This window comes from Callospermophilus lateralis, chromosome 3, assembly GCF_048772815.1.
Source record: "Callospermophilus lateralis isolate mCalLat2 chromosome 3, mCalLat2.hap1, whole genome shotgun sequence".
Classification (NCBI taxonomy): Eukaryota; Metazoa; Chordata; class Mammalia; order Rodentia; family Sciuridae; genus Callospermophilus; species Callospermophilus lateralis.
Window position 1 is genome coordinate 197,569,404 of NC_135307.1, and position 22,384 is coordinate 197,591,787.

Sequence of the window (22,384 nt, forward strand, 5' to 3'; positions counted from 1 at the left end):
GAGGACATGGTCTCCTGTCCACCTTGGACCAGCTAGAACCAAGTCTGGAATAGCAGAGGCCCCCTCAGCCACAGAATCACAGGGATGTGAAGATAGTGTCTCAGACCCAGTCAGGGTTCATCCATTCCTTCACCCTGTGAGGCTGGAGGGTGAGCTTGGACACATCCGCTCAGCAAACGTGACCATGGTCACTGTCACCACTGCATCATCATCATCAACCTAGCAAGGTGGACCCTGCACTTTCTAGGCTGGTCCTGTTTCCATTTTTGAAGCAGTGGGGATGAAGTTGCAGAATGAAGATGTAGACCCACAGGAACAGTGGCCACCCAACAGTCATTCAGGAGACTCCAAGGAAGGTGTTGGAGGAGTGCTCCTCAGAGGTCCATATGTTTCAGGCTTGGTTCCTATGGTGGTACCTGTGGGAGGTGGTGGACCTTGAGCAGGTGGAATCTACCAAGGTGCTCAGGTCACTGGGACCCTGCCCTCTTCCTCTCTAGCTTCTTGGCCATGCACTTTCCACTGGAACTTCCAAAACTCTGAGCCAAAATAAATCTTTTCTCTTTATAAATTAATTATCTTGGGTATTTTTTTTATAGTAACAGAAAGCTAACATCAGATAAGCACATACTGAGAACACAGAAAAGGTAGTGACCTGAACAAGCTGAGAATGGAGAGCTGAGTGGTGAAGGGGCTCAGCTGGGTGTTGCTCAGGCCCCCAACTCACATCAGGACAGCTTTCCCCATGTCATAGAGATGCCTGGCCATCATTGCCTAAGGAGCCCCTGACCCAGCTGACCTTGGACAATCTCCAAAGTTCTTTCCTCATAATCTTTCAAAATGTCCAGGGAGGACATCCAAAAGTGATTTCCCAACCACTCCTTGGTCAGAGATGTGCAGAGCCTCCTGAAACTGTCAGCTTCCTGGATAGCATAGTGGCCATCCAGAACAGGGTGACAATCCCCTAAGAGCCCACTGCCCAAAGGTTGGGGACAGCCAAGGAGCCTGTGGACCAAACAGCCCACAGCAAGGCCTATTTCCCACTAATTCCACCTCTCATGGGCAGCTCCCCAGCAATTTTAGACCTAGAAAGGTGCTGATTGCAGCCAGCTACAGGAGAGAGCAGCCTCTCCCCAAAGGGCTCCTATTCTGGGATGATTTTCATCTTTACAACTAATCCATCAGCTCAATGAAAGCCCACGCAGGTATACCCATGTGTGCATCAGTGCATGTATGTTTGTGTGCACGCTTGGGTATACCTGCGTGTTGCCTTGTGCATGACTGGGCACCTGTTTGCAATGTGACTGTGAGCTCATGCCCACGTGCACACACCAATGTGCTCATGTGTGTAACTTTGCATTTCTATGTGTGTAAATGTGGACATCCCTGGACAGTGTGACAACCCCCTCAGAGCCCACATGTCCAAAGGTTAGAAATACCCCACGAGCCTGTTGGCCAGACAGCCCAACAAAAGGCCTGTCTCAAGTCTACCCAAGCTGTCAGAGGAAGCTCCAGGGCAGGAAAGAACCCCTTCCCCAGTCCTCTGGACTCTCAGGCCACCTGGTGCCCTTCCTGCCCAGAAGCCTTTGTCCACACTGATATTCTCACCAGAAGGCTCTCCTCAGACTTCACTGCCCCTTTTGGAGCCTGACTTATCTTAGCCTTCCTTCTCTGGGAGGCTTCCTTGATCATAGACTGGCATTACTGGGTTATGAACTTTCTCTAGCCCCACTCTCTAAGGCTGCCCACCCAGCCTCCAAGGGTGGTGTTAGCCAGAGAAGCCATGTCAGGATCGGCCTTGGTCTGGCAATGATGGTGACTGGCCTCCCTTTCCGACACTCTACCCCTCCAGGACGAGCAGAGCCTCCTCCACTCCACAGCAGCACCCCTTCCCAGCCAGCGGGCAGCCGCCCAGTGGGAAGACAGTGCTGTGGACAGAGCGAACTTGGGGGGCCCACTCCCGACTTCAGCTGCTACCCACACCATCCTGGAGTCAAGGCACACCCAAGAGGAACAGCCAGGAAGGGCACTTGGCCTGCTGGGCTGCCCTCAGGTTTACTGCCTTCCCCTGCCTCCAGTGTCCCCAGCCCCTGTGGGGCCCAGGCCCCCAGCATCAGAAACTCTGCCCAAAGGCTGGGCCACTCACCTTGGCTCTGAGAGATGGGACAGATGCAGGGTCTGTTTGGGGCAGGGCTGTGGAAGGGGGAAGGACTAGTCCCAGGGTCAGCTTGAGGGCTCTAGGGCTGTCCTGCAGGACCTCCCCATCTCCACCCTGCCTCAGGCCTCCTCACATGCTGTAGATCCTGCCTGGATCCCAAGCCCTGGCCCACTCACAACTCTGGACACAGATGCCCATTGAATTCCCAGTCCCTTGCACCCCAAAGCCCTCTTCACACCCTGCTGCAACCCTGAGCTCAAATGGCTCACCTTCCCCAAGGCCTCAGGGCTGGAGGATGTGACTAAAACACTTATGTATGAGAGTATACAGGACACCATACACGCACCTGAGCTCCATCAGTTTGGCTGCCATTGGACATTCTTTGGCTTAGGGTGGCCTGAATACTTGGGGGAGGCCCTGGGAAACACACTGCATGACCACAGACACCCCTAAGGCTCACATGAAATTCCCAAAGGCAAAGGGCCATGCTGCACACTTGCTCTGAGATGCCCTTGTCCCAGGCCACTAGGAAAGCCAGCAGGTCCAGGGGATACCTGCTTGCTCCAGAGATGTCCTTCAGAACAGACACTAGGCAGAGGTGAACCTGGACCTGTACGTGTGCCAGGGCAACATGAAGCCTGACTACTCTGGCAGAACGGGCTCCTTGTCCAAACTTGCTGCAGACAGGAAGTAGGCTGTCTTCTGCTCAAAACTCAGGCACCAACAAGTATCTGCTGACCAGGAACCCACTACCTTGGGTGCAAAACCACTCCTCTTTCCACACCCTCTCCCAGGTCCTCTTCTTGGTGCTCCTCTTCAATAGGTGAAGATGAACCTGAGGAGAAATCCCCAGCATAAGTGGATGCTGGCAGCTTGAAGGAGACTTTGAACTGGGTAGTCTTAGCTCAAAAACATTTGCACAAGGCTGGGGTTGTGGCTCAGCAGTACAGCACTTGCCTAGCTCATGTGAGGCCCTGGGTTCAATCCTCAGCACCACATATAAATAAGTAAAATAAAGGTATTGTGTCCAACTACCATAATAATTTTTTTTTTAATTGCACCATGTGACTGTCATCCACAGAATCATGGTAAAAACAGGGAGGCTAACTGCTCCAAGACCTTTTCCAAAAATTAGCTCCCCCCAAAAAACTGAATATGCTAATCTTAAAAACAACACGGAGAAAAACATGAGTCCCAATCACATGAGGATGCACAGCAAGGCCATAATTTACTTGCACACTGCTGTGGAGGTCTAAGGAGCACCCCAGTGTCCCATCACTGTGTCTGCAGTGAGATATCCGGATGTCCCACTTCCAGGGAGCCAGGAGGCAAGGGCAGGTGACCTGATTTTTTCCTCATGGGCATTGCTCTCAGCTGACCTTAGCCAGAGGTTATTTCTGTCCTATGCAAGTAAAGGAAGAGTTCATCAATTCTGAACATCAGGAGCCTGAAAGGGACAGGATCCGCAAACTGAGGGATGAGTACATGGTCCCCAGCACAGCAAGCCATGTTTTCTCCACTACACATCTCTCACTGGATACCCTGTGTAGGGCAGCAGCCTGCACACCCAGCTGCACCCACCTGTCAGTGCAGATGCATCAGCCTACCCCAGGGCATCCAAAGACAATCAGAGGGACAGCAAACCACACATCTGGTGACATGTTTTTTTTTCAGTAACCAAGAATCCATTATGAAATTAAGAATCCTACCACGCTGAGCTTTGGGGAAGGGAAAAGGAGGCAAGGGCTTACTTGGCTGGCTTGTGGGAGCAGGTTTGGAAACACCAAGAGCAGCACTAGTAAGCTAACACCTGCAGCACCACAGGTGAGCAGGCTTCCCTGACTCTAGGAACTGCTGGGGCCAGACACCAGCTCTCCAGGGGTGGTAGAGCGGGAGACCTACCTGGGTTTGGAGGAAGCCTTCAGGGCGAGGTCACTTGCCTGCACTGTTCGTTCGTGACACAGGCCTGTATCTACCACCACTGGCCAGAGTCCCTAGCACCACCTCCAATTCCTCAATGACCATCAATCCCACCCTCCTGGTGCAGACTTAGATGGAACACCCTGTTCAATGCACACCACCTCAGTGTTTCTCAGCTGACGCACTCAACACCAAGATTACTTTTAGAGAAGGCTGATTAACATGCGCACACACACACATACACAAAAAGAAAAAGGGCAAAAAAATTAGGAAATTAACCATTGATGATTCAAAACATTTTTTGAAATAAAATTCCAAAGTGAAGTTGGAGCTGCAGTGGAGAATAACATCCTGCCTCTGACCATCTGTCAGAAAATGGGACTAATTTTCCTAAACTTGTTTTGTGCATCCTGACCAACTATCAAGTTCTGACAGAGGAGGCTATGCTGGGAGAGTATGTGATACTCAGGAACTGCATCTCCTGTCAAAAAAGGGCAGATGTACACTTGGGTGTGTCAATTACCTCACAAAGAAAATAAGCTGTGAACAAACATCAGACCTACTAACAAACACATGGAATTACTAGAGCACACTGACGTCTGTGACCTGAAACGCACATACAAGGAGGACCAAGGGCAACAGAGGGATGTAGCAAGCAGACAGGGAACCAGAGCCAGGAACTTGTGACTTCTCACACAGTGCTGTGCATCTGCAAATTCTTACAGGGTGCTGGGGGCACTGAAGTTCCACTCAGCTAGAGCTTTACAAGCTCCTCTCCCCTTTTAACAAAAAACAGGGACAAGTGAAGTTTCAGCACAGTTTCTTCTCAGGAGACCCTCAGTTCCCACCACCAGGCCCAAAGGAGTTGCAGGCCTTGGGAAACACGCTGCATGGAAAGCAGGCCTCTGCTAGCTCCACAGCTGCCACCCCAGAGGCAGGGGTGAAGGACCAGCACACAGACTTGCTAAACAGGTGTTTATTAAGGCTTGTATTCTCCTAGAGGACAGCGATCCAACGCCGTCCATGACTCCGTACAGGCAGTAACAACTCAGAGCAAGTGACACATTCTAGATACAAGTCTAAATAATACAGCTTACACTTTAACTCAGAGGGTCTTTTGGAGTAAATAGCTTCAGAAGGTATCTGCTCTCTAAGACAGGAAGGATCCTCTACAGCGGGCGCGTGCAGATTCGGTGTGCGAGGGTGGTGGGCATGAGCACCACTTCCATGCTGGACTCCAACTCCAGGCGGCGAACTCCAACAGGCCCTCACTCCACAAAACATGACAGCAAATATGTTTTCTAAAAGGGTTTTTGTGTGTGGGGGGTGTTTCAGGGAAATTTTTTTGTTTGGGTTTTTTTTTTGTTTGGTTTTGTTTTTTTTTTTTTTTGCTTTTTTGCTTTTTTTCACCCATTCAACAGAAAGAAAAAAAAAATAGACACAGTGAATTTACAGTCGGCGGCATCACCCATCACACTGTCTGTACCACCAAATCCTACTTTTAAAGCTCAGTATTATTGGAACAAAAACTTAAGATGACATCGGAATTCTCAAGTGGAAAAAAAAGGGGGAAATTAAAAATGACCTGCCAACAACTAAGAACAACTGAACACTGACCCAAACCTAAAACGCCTTCCTAATCCTCGGCAGCGGATTAGCCAGTGGCAGTGGGGGGAAGTGGCCAGTTCTGCATGGGCAAGGCATCTGGAAGGATGGCTCTTCCCAGGACACAAACGTGGTCTCCACGTTAGAAAAATCAAGACTTATCTCTCTGTCCAGCAGAAAATCCAAGTGGACAGATCAACATTTTAGAAAGATAACACAGATAGCAAAATGGCAAATCAATCGCAAGAGGGTGATCATTAATCTTTGATTTCATGCTGTGAAGATTTTAACAGCATACTCTATCCAACAAAACCACCCATGTGTTCTTTCATTTGCTATAAAACAGTAGAGAGGAGAGAAATAAAGTCTCCTATGGAAACAATAAATGACTGGATATAATAAGAAGAACATAATTTCTGCCAAAATTAAAAAAAAAAATCTTTGGGATGTATTAGGTTTTTTGTTGTCTTTAAGGATATTTATATTTTGCATTAGGTCAGTCTGACTGATAAGCTGACAAAAAAAAATACTTCTTTATTAGTGAGTTCTACAATATTATAATACATAGAAAAAATACAAATGAATGCAGACCCATCTGGCAAAAATGAACTACAAAGAAGGTAAAGATGCCACAACTCAACCCACACAGGACGACACACTGGAGCTGACGCCGAAGACAGCACCAAGCATACAGTTTTAAACTCTGCTTTCAAAGGAACTGCTAACCACATAAGAAACTGGCTTGTCCTTATTGTTTGTTTCGATTCTGCCGTTCCTGTAAAAAGAAAGAGGAGAGGAATTTAACACACTAAGCAACTGTGATGGGCAGGCGAAGCCCCATTTAGGTGAGGCCAAGGCTGCCCTGGGTCAGTCACAGACCTGGACCTGTGCTTCCTGCTCAGCAGCCTGGCCACAATCAGCACCTGTGCCCTGAGCTACAGAGGGACCAGGCACAGAGACTAAAGCAGGCACCTCTACAGAGGGAGGCACTGAGCTCCATCCTGCCCCTCATGAGTACCCTCTCAAAGTCCCATGGGTCCACACCTTTGTCAGCTCTCCCTCACATCAATGCCATGCTACATGGAAATACAAAACAACGTGAACCTCGAGGAAGGAACATGTAAAGGAGACTTGAGTGTGGCAGTTACCCAGGAGACGTGCTTCTGTATTTTCTCTCATTTAAATCTTCCAGAGACTCAGAAGACATAAAAGTCTATCCAACTGGCTAAAAAGTGACCTCCACATCACTTGGCTAATGAAGAACAGAACAGGAGGATAAGCAGGAGTCCATCAGTTCTGGCCCTTTCCAACAGCTCAAGTCCTCTGTAATACCACACAGAACACTGACCAATGTGGGGCAAGGCTCTTCCAGCCAGGCTTACCTCTACTTCTATAAAAACAGCAATCTTCCAAAGCATGCTTGACATGGGTTTGAGACCTACATCCAACTCTTTCCCAATTGTGTCTGCATGGCTTCTAATCAGTGGGTCTAGGAGCCACCTCAGTCTTTCCTAACACGCAGAATCTAAACTCAGCTCTTGACATGAAAAGGGCATTCCCCTCATCTGCTGCAGATTGACTAAAGCACAACTTCAGGTTCCCCTCCTATATTCTGTGTGGCTCCTGTTCTGAGACTGAAGTGAACCTGGGTGAAGGAGAAGGGTAGACAGCCACTCTGAGAGTTAACATCTCCTCCCTACCCTCAAGTGCACAACTGGAGAAAGGAAAGATTTGGGGGCTGGGATTGTGGCTCAGTGGTAGAGTGCTCGCCTAGCACGGGTGGGACCCAGGTTTGATCCTCAGCACCACATAAAAATAAAGGCATTGTGTTGTGTCCATCTACACCTAAAAAATAAATATTAAAAAAAAAAAAAGAAAGAAATACTCAGTCTTCTGCATTCCTTTAGGCTCTCTTTAAGCAAGTCTTAATGCTACCAGCAAAACATCCAGGAAGCAGACTTTGCAGTACACCATCTGCTCTTAAAAAAAGCAGCATTACTCATCAAACCTCTCAAAGAGCTGACAGAGAAAGCACAGCTCAGCCTTAGAGGAGCGTACTAACATGCATGTATGCATACTTATTCTTAAGCTCCCTCCTTTAACCCTCCCTACTGAGAGGATCTGGTGTATGTGCAGATGACAGGAAGGGGGGCCTGCAAAAGTATCTGCAACAGTGCAACACATGCTTGTGGAGCACACAGTCTTCACTGTTTTAAGCACCCTAAAGGAGGACTATTTGTAGATTTAAGGACTTGGTCTCATACACCTGCCATGAAATTGAGTGCTTTCCTAAGTCAGTAAACTTCCAAGTTGGACAGGGGAGCTTTGTAAAAATGTTAACTGTATTGTACTTCTAAACATTAGGTACCTTTTAAGTTACAACAACTGGAAATCAGTGAGGTTTGTCATGATAAACAAAAGGTGGGTAAAGTTCTCAGACACCTTGAGATCACCTTGCCAGCAGAAGACACTACCCCAGAGAGAGGAAGGGCTTCTGACTCAGACTCAACCCCAGAACACCTAGGGTTCTCACTCCTGAAGGCAGGCCAGAGCACCTGGCAAGCAAAGCTGGGCATCCATCAGTGGAGGTCTACCACAGAGCATTACATTTCTCTACACAGACAGTGAGCTTGGAAGGTACTGAAATTCCACCAGAACCAGTACCAAATCAGAGTTCTCACGCATCACTTTCAATAATAAAACTAATATTAATGGGGAATCACATGAGTATACAGCTTTTTGTTCTAGCTGACATGGTCTGTGGGAGGGGCACTAGTTCCTTCCTATGGTGCTCATAAAGCAACTCAATTGGACTGGCCAATGGAGCACCCAAGGGGTGGGGGACCAAAACAGACCCTAACCACAGGCAGATGCCCACAGGCCTTGCCAGTCGTTCAAAAGGCTCAACCTGAGGCCTGACACAAAAATGCAGTGTCACAAGTTGTTATAATGAAAGTTTTAGGACACTAGCATTTTAAAAACAACAACCAGTTCAGGGGTGGAATTTTAACCTTAAGCTCATCACTAAACTTTGGGACCCAATGCACTTTAGGAAAACCCAAGTATTCAGTATTTAAGAAAAACCAAGCACGCGTGCGTACACAGACACACATACACACACACACACACACACAGATACACATAAAACAGCCAGCTGCCAATTTAAAGCCAGATCTGTTCTAACCCTGCAAACTCAGCAGTTCAGCACAACTGTGCATTGTATCAGCAATGTTCTGCAGGATGACAGTGGTGCCACAGGACTAACCTGACCTGTGATGCTGCAGCCACCTTCATCTGTGCAGGTGCATTTATTGATGCCCACTGTCAGGTGATGGCTTGGCTATAATTGATACCCCAAAAGCTAAAATACAGAATTAACTGGAAACAAATGACCCCCTCTTCAGGTATTCCACTCTTTACTATGAGGGTAACCTAATGGTGCCAGCACAATGGCACTGCCAGGACCCTCTGCCCACTGCTCTGCTCCAGACCTCACACATTTGCATTTGTTTGAGCAGGACCTCCAACACAGGACATAAATGATGAGAAAGCCAGCTGACCAACTGAAACTCCACCAAAGAGAGACAGCCTCAGACGAGCACTCTCATGAAGAGAGCTCTGCAAATCATATCAGGTCCTTTCTTCTGGGGCCAGCATCTGGGAGTATGGGCACCTGGGCCCTCCCCAAGAGAAGCCACACTAGCTCCAGAGAGCTATAAGGTTCATATACCAGGAGCTTCACTGTGGGCCCAGCAGGCAATCAAGAGCACCTCAGATACCTGGATCTGAACACATCTATTTAACACTGTGACTCTAAGCTTGCCCCTCCCCACCACCCTCTTAACTATTTCAATGGAGTGGGCCAAAGCTTTTAAAACTGCAGGATACTGAGTTTCTAAAAGAAAAATAAATGATCAGACTGGACCAGACCTTTCAACTGCTGAGGGGAAGAGCCCTCAGGCAGGTGGGAAACCAAAGTGCCAGCCAGTGCCTACAGCAGCCTTGCTGGCTTCTCCAGTACCATGTGAACACTGCCTTCCAAGTGTTCTCCACTGAGATCACCATTCAGAAAGAAAACAGGACAAAAAGAGTAACTTCCCTCAGGTTCCCTGTTACCTTATGTGTACAAAACGTTCCCTGCTACCATGCTTCTTAAAAACTGAAGCCATCAAAAGTTATTTGGTGACATCCACTCAACCATAATCACTGGATCCTCCCAGTAGCCACTGTAGGGAAAGTTCGTTGATGCTGCCGGCCCCCTCTGGATGCCTGGCCTGTCCAAGGCCAGCCAGGCAGTCTGTCACAGGACCCATCTGCTTCCTGCCTGGCTGCTGCTCAAGCCACCTTCCACATGCATAGAAATGAGACACCAAGGGGTGCAGCAGGTGCCTGAAACACCACTCACCTTGCGCACCACCTCCTCCTCCTCCTGCCGCTTCTCATAGTGAGAAAAGTCATCAAAGATGGAGGTGGTGTGCTTGTAGGAAGCAATAATTCTCAGCACTTGTTTGGCTTTTTCTAGGGGCACCTCCTGTGTGTCTCGGGAGTTTGTGACCGGTTTGTTGTCATTGTTCTCTAGTCTGATGTGCCGGAGCTGGTTATTGGGCACGTCCTTGACAAAAATCCACTTCACGTCAAACTTGCCCTTCCACTTGTCCTGAGACCAGACCCCAGCACTGGTGCCATAGTCCACAGGAGACTTCATCTCCGCCACCCCGCAGAAATGCCCACTCCCGTTGACACTGAAGAGCAGGTATACAGGCCCCTGGCTGTTCACAGCACGGAAGGCGCTGTCCAGGCGCTTGTTGCCATGTTCCGTGCTGCACCAGATGGAGTACTTGATGGAGCGATGGATGTCGTCCTCAGAATAGCTCTTTATGATGAACACCCGCCCGCTTTTAAGGTTCCAATCAAATTCTTTAGGGTTGTAGCTGTGGGCGGCTTTCAGTTTCTCAAGGACGGGGTGGGAGTCTACACCAGGGGCAGAATTAGACTGGGAATTTCCAGGAGAGTTACTATCACTGCTAGCCCCTCCACTCTGCCCAAAGGCAGCATTTCTGTTTCGAGGGGCGACCCAGCGGGTTTGGGGTGGCTGCTGAGGACTCTGATACTGTGGAGGGGCCAATGGGGGAGGCTGAGCTGGGAGAGGCTGGGCCACCTGCAGGGGCTGTGGGGCAGACTGGGGGGCTGGTGCCTGCTGGGGGGCTGGGGCCTTCGGCACAGGCCCCTTGTTATCCCAGGTGCCGATGTCCATGTTATGCTTTATAGGTGGAGGAGGCAGGGCACCCCCGACTACAGGCCCACTCTTTGTTTTCATTTTAGGCTGTGGTTTTGCAGGCTTACTAGCAATAGCAGCCCAAGAGGTTGGTTTTGAGACTGGCATATTTACATTTGTCCCACCATTGCCAGAAAGGACACCTGTCAGTGCCACACTGCTGACAACAGAGCCCACCGTCTTGACTGCAGAGGTGGTAACATCCCCAATCTTTAGGCCAACCATGCCCTGCTCCAGGCTGTTCATCCCAGGTGCCTTATTAAGGGTATCACTGTGAAAACCTGTCTGCCCATCAACAACTGTGCCACCCAGGGAGCTTGGAGGGTAGGTATAGCTGCTTCCATATGCAGAGCTCTGGGTCTGCTGCCCCTGAGAACCACTTGCCCCCCACGCTGAGAATGCAGGGTTTTCAGGGAAGAAGCTAAACCTATGCTGATACATGCTGTTCCCCAGGCCTCCCGGCTGCCCAAAAACAGCATCGTGCATGAAATGATGGTCTCCGTTACTGAGCTGCCCATAAGTGGTGAGGTATGGAATTGGAGGGTCCCCTGCGGTGGACCACGGCGCCTCATTGAGGGAGTAAGGAAATCCGATGGATGGTGGATAGTAGCTGGACAGGTAGGGATCGCTCATCGAGGGGTAACTGTTACTCTGTGAAAACAAACAGGGTGACTAGTTAGACTGCTACTACATGAGGACTGAACCTGCTGACCACTTCTCATACAGGCTACACATAATCCAGCCTGACACTGCACAAGTGACTCATTCTTAATGGAGCAATAAAGTCCATCAACTCGAGGACAAAGTCAGGATCCAGAGAAATTAGCAACAAATATCACCCAGGTCACCATCTCAAACACCAAGCCTCACTCACAGTGATCTAAGGTCAAGTTCAATGACTAAGCTGAGCCCACTAGAGCTAGCTGGACAGCTCTCTCCTCCTCCTACCATCAAGCCTGACCTATTTAGAGGAACCCAGAGTGGGGAATTAACCCATCCTGCATGATGATGCTGGCAATATCAACAGACAGCAGCTTTGACAGGGCACTGGGATATTTATGGAGGCTCCAGTTCACTGAGCAGTTAACACGCCCCAGGTGTCCCTCCTCTAGGTCTTCACACCTACTTCCCACAATTGACCTCAGCACTCCTCACCACCCTCAAGGGCTGCTTCAGAGCAGTACCGGAAAACACTTCCCTGTGGAGTAAAGCACCTGTGTAGAGGTGCTGAAGGGAAGGTGCCCAGTGTGAGGCCAGAAAGCAACACTTGTAATCAGCATTTCAGAATCATCTCTTACAATGAAATAACAATTGTTTCCCTATAATGAAAATCTTTTGAGATTCTACAAATGAGACACTATCGATGTTGTGAAAGACAAAAAAAATACTCAAGCTTATCCTCCCTAGAGAGGATTTCAATGGTTCTGGCCCCTGTACTGCAACCTCCCCTCCTATACCCCCACCCAGCCAGTGCTCAGAACAGCCTATACAGCCAGGCCAGGCAGGTGGAAAGCCTAAATGGGGACCTGCTTCACGAGGGATGCCTGCATGGACACAGGACAAACGGAGCAGTTCTTCCAAAGGGAAGCCAGTGCTCCTCTCCACCCTGAGCAGCTACGATCACCTCCACAGGCAGAAGGGCAGAGGGAGAAGCCCCAGGGGCCGTGGAACTGACCCACAGGACACAGACCACGAGAGTCACGCAGTGAGGCCAGGCACACCCAGGATATTCAACTGAGATGAGAAGTGTGTAATGATCTGAGGTGACATACATGCAATAGGACACTCCTGAAAGTCCACTTGAGGTACCACAAACACACACGCAGGAAAAGCCCCTCCAACAACCCATCCTGCCCACTATAGAGCAGGCAGCCCTTGGCTGCTCCCTGCCAGTACTGTCCAACTCACCTTGGTAACATGGTTCAAGCACCTCACCACTGAGCCCCCAAATCCTAGAATTCCTGCTCCTTTAGGATTTGAACACAAAGGTCCTAGCTACCGTTCCCCTGCAAAAACCATCACACCCCAGGAGAAGGAAAGGCATGAGTTCAAGAAGAACCACAAACACACAGAAAAGGCAGGAGTGAGGCAATGAGGCAAGCAAGGAGGGCCTTGCCTCTCCTCTCTCCTGAGCTGTCAGCTGTGGGGTAGGGAATAAGCAAAAACAAAGCTGCAGCTCTCCTAAAGACTGTGAAACTCTTCAGAAGAGAGCCCTTTCTTCTGCTCCTTTTTTAAGAGGTGCTGGGGATCGAATCCAGGGGCAACCACTGAGCCACATCCTCAGCCTTTCCATTTTTTAACTTGAAACAGGATCTCAGTTGCCCAGACTGGCCTCAAACTTGTAATCCTGCTTTAGCCTCCCAAGTTGTTAGGATTACAGGTGTGCACCACCATGCCAAGTTCAACAGCTCTTTCTTAAACATTTAATTCATACAATAAAAGAAAAAGATTTCTAACTTCTAGGTAAGAGGCTGTAGTTTCCTAGAGCTCCCTAACAGTGCCATAAGGCCCACTGGTGGCTGTCACAACCCTGAACCATGCCCTCCCTCCACCTCTAGATAAGCTCTGCCATCAGGCCATCTTCCAACCCTTCCCACTAGGGTCCTGAGGTGCTATGGGTTCAATTTCAATTTTTATCTCAAGCCTACTGACAGCCCATTTTCTATTACCTCTGCCATGCCTCCTTCAAATCTCTGAAAATAAAGCAGCTGGTTATTCTGCAAAGCTATCTAAAACTGGCCAAGTACAGAAAAACACCTGAAGGTGATGCTCTTGCATTCTACATGCTGAACACTGCAGTCCATGCCGCAGACCTCCCATGGGAAAAGAGTGGTTCTCAGTCATTGTCGCAAAACTGGTTGTGACCCAGACCCTCCCCAGCTTGGTGGCACCACAGGGGAGTCTAAGCTAGGAATATGCAAGTTTCTTCAGCAGAGACACAGCTGAATAAGCTGATGTTATGAAAGCAAACTCAATGCTTGCTCCTCACACACTAACACCTCTGAGCAAGCACATGTGGGCCTCCAGTGCCCTCCTCAGGATACAGTGGGTGCTGCCACATCCAAGACTGGGTATGACAGGACTGCACAGACAGACTAGCACATCTTCAGTCAAATCAGAGCCACTAACAGGAAAACTTAGCTCTTCACTCTTAAGGGTCCTCCCTCCAGAGGAACTAAGAAGTGATAAACACCTCAAAGAAACAAATTTTAAATAACCAGTGACCATTAGAGACACTGAGTAAACAGAGAAACCATAAACCTACTCTAGAACAAAGAGCAATTTTCCGGCTTCCTCAGGTTTAATTAAAAAAGACAAAACGAGCGGGGCATGGTGGCACACACCTGTAATCCCAGCGGCTTGGGAGGCTGAAACACTAAGCAACTCAGTGAGACCCTGGGCTGGGGATGTGGCTCAGTGGCCAAGTTCCCTAGAGTTCAATTCCCAATACCCCCGCCCCCCAAAAAGACAAAACAGAATGTAAAAATGCCCAGGGCCACTTAACCTGGAGCTGAAACACTTGTTTCCACTATTCATTTTCCGGAGAAGGAAATTCTAAGACAGTTGAAACACTTCAATTTCACAAACATAAAGTGACTCAACATCATAGGAACTCAAGAGAAGCAGAAAGGTCCCTCCTAAGCCCAAGATGAACAGAACACCTGTCTGCTCAAGATGAAGCAGGTACTTAATCAAATCACATTAATTATGTGTGAGCAATGCTGAAAACCAACCCAGTGACAGGATCCTGGAATTGCTGACCAGAGCCAACAGAGCCAGCCAGGGTAACCTCACTGCTTCAGCAGTCTTGGATGAGTCTTGAGGATGGAGAAGATGATACAGAAAAAAACCCAAGCCCTGAGCACTTTACTCTGTCATTCTTCCTGTCTGTCCTGAAGGCAGGTGCTTCTGAGGCTCAATTTCAGCCCTTCAGATGGTTGGTCAACCTGCAGAGACAGCAGTTTCCAACACAGAATTTCTGCATCTGTTTCAGCAACTCACCAATAAGCAGCACATGAAGACTTCCCCTCTTTTCAGATGAACTGCTGGGAAGCAGTCAGATGGCAAATCCCTATCTACCTAGTGAGCACCACCACTAGACCTTCTAAGAAAGCCCATATTGTTCAGTTACAGCCACAGAAACCTATGCAGACCTGGGTGATTAAGCATGTGTCCGCTGACCATTCAGGTCATCCTGGTCCCACCAGAATCACCTAGACTTAGCATTAAGAGAAAAGCCAAATTTCTGCCAGTTTTATGCACTGAACAGAAGCCATGGACACCATGAAAGGTCCAGCACCAGATGAAAAAACTAACCAAACCTTGGGTGATGGGGTGAGTGTGACTCTCAAGACAACAACTCCATGCCAAAAGCTTCTCCAAGGTCAAGTACAGAGATACAAACTTCAACATAACCACACAGGACATCACCTGAGCAACAGCATACTCAGGGACTCTTAAGTGACACCACATTAAACACTCCAGGTCTTCCTGAATTCATGAAATCACCCCACCAGCCTTCAAGCAAGTAATCACAACAACATTCAGCCTTTTTAAAAGAAGACTTGATTAGGGCTAGGGTTGAGGCTCAGAGTTAAGAGCATTTGCCTATCACATATGAAGCACTGGGTTCAATCCTCAGCACCACATAAAATAAATAAAACAGAAGTGTAAAAAAAATAACATTACATATATCAACTTGATTAAAAGCATAGTCTTTCTAAAGAAGTTCAGAAAAGACAAACCACCAATTATCAGTCCTGGGACTCAAACAGAAAAATTTATAAAACTTTTTTATAAAATGAGTGTTCCATGAAGAAACAAAACCTCTCAATGTCCTTACTTTCTGTTCCTGTCAGGTGTGACCAGGCAAATCACTGTGTTGACAACCAAGCACTTTAAATGCAGGTGCAGGTGCCACCTCCCCTGTGCCCAGGTGCCCTTGCTCATTTGTCAGTGCCAGTCAGAGGTCAAAGCACACACACTTCAGTGGCTGGTACAGGCCTGGAGGACACAGTGTCTCCTGAACCGGGACATCACTCAGGCAGTGTCTTACACTCTGAAGGGACCTGCTCTGGGTCCTCTCAGTCCTTATCTTTCAAAAACAAACAAAACAGCAAACTAGAAAGCCTGAGCACATCTGCTTCAACAGAGGACACCCTGAAGCCCCTCACTGAGCCCTTCTGCTCCCCTCATTTCCAAAAAGGTTATGGACACACATCTTCTGTTATAGACCAGGGTGGAACCACAGGGCAACACAGCGAAGGCCTCTCTAAGGCAACAGCCCCACTGCAGCCCATAGAGCCGCACTGACCCATCCAAACACATGCTCTTCGAACTTCCCAAATCACTCCAGCATCAGATTCACAAAATGAAGCAGCACAGTGCACCACACAAACCATAGGATGGATGCAAAGCAAGGGTGAGGGTAGACCCACGACCTTCAATGTTGTCATGGCTCTGCCAACAGGCTTGTGCAAGCTACGCCAGAGCCACGAGGCCTCACACATCAGGAACTCCTTGACAAAGCTGCCACACACAATGCTCGCCCAAGTCCGTGAGCACTGAGCATACCAACAAGGATTCTGAGCTCATTTCTTCAACCACAAAAGACCTCTCTTCTGGCTAGATGGTCACCACAGCACAGCTCTCATGTGAGAAAGCAAGAGAGAACTTTTCTATCTCAGCAACCTGCATCAGAAGAATTCAGCAAGTCTAGCAGCAGTAACAATCCCAAATGACTCATGGCCAAAACAATAAAATAAGGAGAATTCAAGGCAAGGAAACAAAAGTCACGGTCCCACATGAAGAAGCAAGCAACACAAAGACAAAAGCATAGACATCTGCGGAATACCTGCAGACACTCACAGGGAGCCCTGGCTCTACGTCACAATCCTCCACCTGAGTAGACTGTGGTCTGACTGGTCCTCAACTACTTTACCTCTGAATAACAATGAGGACTGAAGAGCTCTCCCATGCTGTGTGCTTCCTGCCTTGTATTAGAAGCTGTGTATTTCTAGAAAATCTGCTATGGATCCACCAGGAGCTTAGATGTACTCAAGTATGTGCTGATTGATCACCCTGATAAAAAGTACACATCTTAACATATAGACTGCAGAAACCATTTTAAAGCTGTCCACTGGTAACCTCAACCTAATCAAAAGTCTTTATCCATGGCTGCTCAGAGGACAAAACAGCCACTGAGAGTGGAAAATAATCTACTCCATAGTTAAGAGAAATCCTTCTGAACAATGTAAGAGCTTTAATTTTATAAAACTACATTTCAGGCTGAGCATGGTGAAGCATGCCTATAATTCCAGAAACCCAGGAGGCTATGGCAGGAGGATCACCAAGTCTGAGGCAACTTAGTGAGAACCTACCTCAAAATAAAATAAATAAGGCTGAGGATAAAACTCAATGGTAGAGCACTTGCCTAGCATACACAGGCTCTGGGTTTTATAACCAGTATTGCAAAACACATTATGTATATATGTGTATATGTACACACACGTGTATATACACATGCACATATATATACACACACAGACACACACGTATATACAGACACACACTTTAAAGTATAATTAAACAACCTGTCTCCCCTTGTTTTGGTTAAAATTTAGTACATAATATTATTATAAGAATAGTAGAAAGTAAAATATTTTCAAAAATAGGTCTATTTAACTTCTGGTCATAACTTTTGCCCAAAAGTCCATAAATGCTAGGTCAGTTCTGCAACACCCTGTCCTGCCAGAGGAGGGACAGACTGTCAGGGGCCATCAAGAGACTTGGTGGGTCAAGGTTCCCTCTGTACAATTTCCCAGGCTCATAAACTGCAGACTTGTTAAATGCATTGGGGAAGAAGATGGAAAAAAGTTCTAGGATACTTTAGAAAAGGGCAGATAAGAGCAACACTGGCAGGCTAATTTCACCCCACCACAGGGAAGAGGCAAAGCTTGGTTCCATTCTGAAATAGGCATTGTACCTTTTCAAAGTGGCAGATATTAAGGCTAATCCTAAATTTCAACTTGTTCAGTGGTTTTTAACCAGGACAATTCTGTCCCCAGGAGACATTTGCAACTGTCACTACTCAAGTGGGAGTGCTCATGGAACCTAATGGGTAAAAGCCAGGGAGGCTGGGGAACATCCTACAATGCACAGAACAGTCTTCAAAGCAATGGTCTGGCCCAAAATTCCAGTGCCATGGCCAAGAAATCCTGAAATACCTAAGGAAACAAGGCAAATGTGACTTGCTATTTCAAACAAAAGGAAATTAAAGCACAGGGAAGGCAAGCCACCTGAGAGCTAAGGTTCAAGCCCAGGGCAAGAGTCCAGCTCCACCATCCAATGCTTAGCTACTCTCCTAAGCCACAATTCAATCCTACAAAACTAAAGACAACATGCCAAAAAGCTTCAGCAAACTATGCACGACCGCACTCCACAAAAGGCACTACACCTCACACAAGGATTATACCAGCACCCAAGTCCAGCAGAGTGCTACTTCTTCTAGGGGAAACTACCTGTGTCATACTTGTGCCCCAAGTGGAATAAGAGAAAGACTTCAAAGGAAATCTTCAAGATTAATATTAATATTAACCACTTCTAATAGTTTCTAATTTAAGATAATAAAATAAAAAATACGACAAAAAATGTGTTACAACTAATTATAATTAATTTAAAAGTAAGTATATGCTAACAAAATGAACTCACCGGATTGGACTGTCCAGAAAGGTAGGGCTCAAAGTCATTGTCATGAACTGTATCCTTCTGATGCAAAGAACCATTTTGTACTAGAACAAGAAGTTGCAAACCATTATCAAGTTTTAAGATTACTTTTAAACATGGAAATCAAAGTAACGCCTATTTTCATCAATTTCTATGAGAAATTGATTTTATTTAAAATGAGCACAATCAATATAAATCTGTTTTCACATCTAAATAAAATGGTGATGCAGACTTTCATCAATTTAGGCTACATTTTTGATAATGATATAATTTGGTAGATGTGACAAAATGTAGGTGCAAACAAAATACAAGGAGTTCACAACCAGATTTTGTTGAAACTGACAAAGTCTAAGAAGATCTAAGTGGCACTAACAGAGAATGTAGCCTCCGTATGTCCAGCTTGTGGATGTTCAGCTGGGAAGGGGCTGTAACAGAAGCTCACCATTATCTGGCTCTCCCCTTACTTTCCACTGTTACAATGCTCAGCCAGAAAAGGAAAGGTGAATAAAGCACTGGGCCTTTTCCAAACTTAAAACACGATGAACCCTATTTGGTTGCACCGGAGTAACACGCTGGTTAAAGCAGTCTTGCAAGTAAGCGTCAAGAGTCGCCTACAGGCTCTCACAGGAGTGCACTCTGGGGCTTTATTCCAAGCAAGAACACAGGAGATGAGAGTAGACTTAGGAAACAAGGGAGCAGATGGTCTACAGGCGATGGTCTTAGCTGCCTCTCTGGGAGAACCAGCTAAGGGCGGCAGAGGACTGGTTACTCAGCCCCTGGCCCCTGTGCTTGCCCTTTGAACAGTGCCTTATCTCCTTCCCTTTCCCCCCATCAAATCAACAATCTTCCAGTGAGAGGGAAGGGCTGCACTATTCTGAGCACCCATTTATTTACTTCTCCTTGAAAAGCCTGTCTTTGACCAGTCAAATCTCCAGGAAACGGAAAGTTTCATCTCCCATTAGCTGCCAGGAGGAAAGCAAGTTTCCGGTTCCAGACGTGGCTTGTGGACCTTCTCTTGCCCAGGCAGGGCAGCCCGTCCTCCTCCAATGCCCGCATGGCCATCCTGGAACTCTCCTCACCTTTATTATCTTGTCCTTTTGTTCTCTGCATCGCCGCAGGCCGGGAGGTGCGAACAGACACAGCCCAGCCCGGAAAAGGAAAGACAAAGTTACTCTCCAGCGAACTCTCCCGAGCAGGGGCCAGGCGGATGACCCGGCCCGGCCTCCTGCGGCCCCGCTCCCCGAACCCCAGAACCCGGGACCCCATGTCGGACCCTATGGCCCTGGCCTCGCAAACCGAGTCAGGTCCCCTAGGTCCTCGGCTCCGGCCCCTCATTCCCAACCCTGCCCTCCAGGTCCTCGGCTCCCGTCCTGTATCCCAGACCCTGGCCTGTCCAGGTCCTCAGCCCCAGTCACGCATCCCCGGCGCCGATCAGGCCTCCAGGCCCTCGGTCCCGGCCACGCATTCCTGACCACGGCTAGACCTCCAGGACTCGGCCCACCCTCGCAACCCGCGACCCTGCATCCAGGTCCTCGGCCCCACCCCCGCATCCCGGACCCCGGGCATCCAGGTCCTCGGCCTGGCCCCGCGTCCCCTATCGCGGCCTGGCCTCCAGGCCCCCAGCCCCGAGACCCTGCCTGGCCTCCAAGTCCCCGCCTAGCTCCCGCGACCCCAGCTCTCTGTCCCGGCCCGCGGCTCGCGATCCCAGCCCCGAGACCCAGGCCCGCCGCCGGGTCCCGCCCCGCGCCCGCCCGGCTACCTGGGGGTCCACGCTGGTGGCCGACATGCTTCATGAACAGCGCGGCGCGGGGCGGGCGCCGAGGGCTTGGGCCTCCCGCGAGGCCGGGCCTGTCGGCCCGCGCACGCGGCCCCGGGCCCCGCCGCCAACTCCGCGGGCGCGGCCGAGCGCGGCGGAGGCACTGGGCGCGCGGGCCGGGAGCGGCGGGCGGGCGAAGGGCCGGAGCGGACAAGCTGAGGGGACGCCGACTCCAATGGCGGCGGCGGCGGGGACGAGGCTGCGCGACGTCAGCGCGCGGGGCAGGCTGGGAATGCCGTCGGGCCGCCGCCGCAGCGCATGCGTGCGGCCTTTTCACGAGCCCGATTTCGCGCCTAAGTCCCAGTTTTGCGCTGCGGGGAGGAGCCACTTGGGAGAAGGAGGGGTGGAAAGTCACGTGGGGCCCCTGCGACTGAGCCGGCGGAGCAGGAAGCAAACCTCGGTGGCGGCGGAAGCTGTGGCCCCGACTTGTGCCTACCTGGCTTTCTAGCCCTCCTCAGTAGTTTCGGAGCCCCAGTGGGCTTCCCTGGCTGCTCTGTGAGTGGGCTCTGGGGCCTGCGAGGGGCTTGCCCGTTTACAGCCAAGGCCTGTGTTAGGTTCTGGACCCCTATTTCACCACAGAGAGGAAAAGAAAATTTAGCCATGCTCTCTGCAGAGGCCTTTGTTTTCTGTTGAAGGATGGACAGTACCTACTTGGTTCTTCTTTCCCTGACCTAGCAGGGTCTCCTGTCCTACCATCCTCCACCCTGAGTCCAGAGCCCTCCCAGGTTTCCAAGTAGGTTTCTTTTCTCTGGCAGGTGGTGCATCTTCAGATGATCCAGATGAGTCCTGTTCTTATCCTGCTGAAGGACTGATGTGGTTCAGGCTGAGGTGTCATGCCAGTCAGGGGTCCTGGGAGTGCTCACAAAGCAAACCAAGGCAATGCACTGAGCAGAATGAAGAGCACCAGAGAGGATCAAAGAGAGGCTCCGAGCCTGGGCATCCGGGCAACCTGGAGAGGCAACCTGGCCCCAGCTTCTCTTATCCCTGCAGAAGGAGGTGGAGATCAGCCCCCAACTGGTCTGCCCCTGGGGAAGACCGCTGCTCCCAGTTTTGCCATTGCTGGGTCTCCCTGGGCCCCTGCCTGGCCTCGACCTGGAAAACACAGGCCTAGCACAAAGCTAGCAGGGTTACCCGATGCCCTGAGGAGGAATCTGGGTGCTGATGTGTTCAGCAGTGGGCAGTTCCTGCCAATATGGAGTCCATGCTTCACTGGGTCTGAAAATATGCAGTGCTTGTCCAGAGTGCAGCAGACACAGGGATCTGCACTGGCACAGATGTGGGGACACAGCAGTCTTTGAGGACCAGAAGCCCTGCCTCCCACCCCTGTGTAGTGAAGCTGGGACCCTTGGAGAGGGGCCACAAACATGCTTCCAGGGAGCCTGGTTACTCAGCCTTCTAGAAACCTGTGCCCTCTTCCTCCCCCCAAATCACATGCCTCAGGCAGAATCATGCAGTGGTCCCAGGGGTTGGGGGCCAAGTAGCCAATTACAGGTCCTCCAATCTTGTGGGGGCTCCTTTTCTTCACCCACCAATACCCAAGCAGCCTCAGGAAGCCATGCTGGTCCCAAGGGAACACCATTCAGAGTTTAGATGACTTTTTTGATAGGCAAGCCCTGGGGGTGCAGGACATTGGGGCTGAATTAGTTTCTGGGGACAAACGTAACAAAGTGCCAGAGACTGGGTGGCTTAAGAGAATAGAGATTTAGTTTCTCCCAGTTCTGGAGGCTAGAGTCTGAGATCAGTATAATTGAACTAAAATCAAGGTATGGACAGGGTGTTCTTCCTTCAGGGACTCTAGGGAGAACCTTTGCTGCCTTTCCAGCCTCTGCTGGTGTCCAGCACCCTGCCTGCGGTGGCTTCCAACCCTGCCTGTCCCTGTATGAATGAA

At 49.3% G+C, this 22,384-nt stretch overlaps 1 protein-coding gene across 1 annotated transcript; it reads right to left on the reverse strand.

Annotated features, from left to right (window-relative positions):
- Positions 1-5,036: 5,036 nt before the first annotated feature.
- Positions 5,037-20,657, reverse strand: Ythdf1 (YTH N6-methyladenosine RNA binding protein F1). Its single transcript, XM_076852106.2, has 5 exons — positions 20,440-20,657; positions 19,760-19,784; positions 18,666-18,745; positions 10,086-11,606; positions 5,037-6,455 (listed from the first exon to the last, which is right to left on the reverse strand). The coding sequence occupies exons 1-5, from the start codon at positions 20,464-20,466 to the stop codon at positions 6,429-6,431; spliced, it is 1,680 nt and encodes a 559-aa protein (XP_076708221.1). The 5' UTR covers positions 20,467-20,657; the 3' UTR covers positions 5,037-6,428.
- Between the last annotated feature and the right edge of the window lie 1,727 nt (positions 20,658-22,384).

Bases quoted from the DNA above. Each gene is read 5' to 3' on its own strand.
- Ythdf1 (XM_076852106.2), bottom strand. From the start codon at position 20,466: ATGTCGGCCACCAGCGTGGACCCCCAG. The intron at 18,746-19,759 runs GTGAGGAGAGTT...TTCTTGTTCTAG, and splicing joins AAAAGGACAAGATAATAAAG to TACAAAATGGTTCTTTGCAT. The intron at 11,607-18,665 runs GTGAGTTCATTT...TTGTTTTCACAG, and splicing joins TTTCTGGACAGTCCAATCCG to AGTAACAGTTACCCCTCGAT.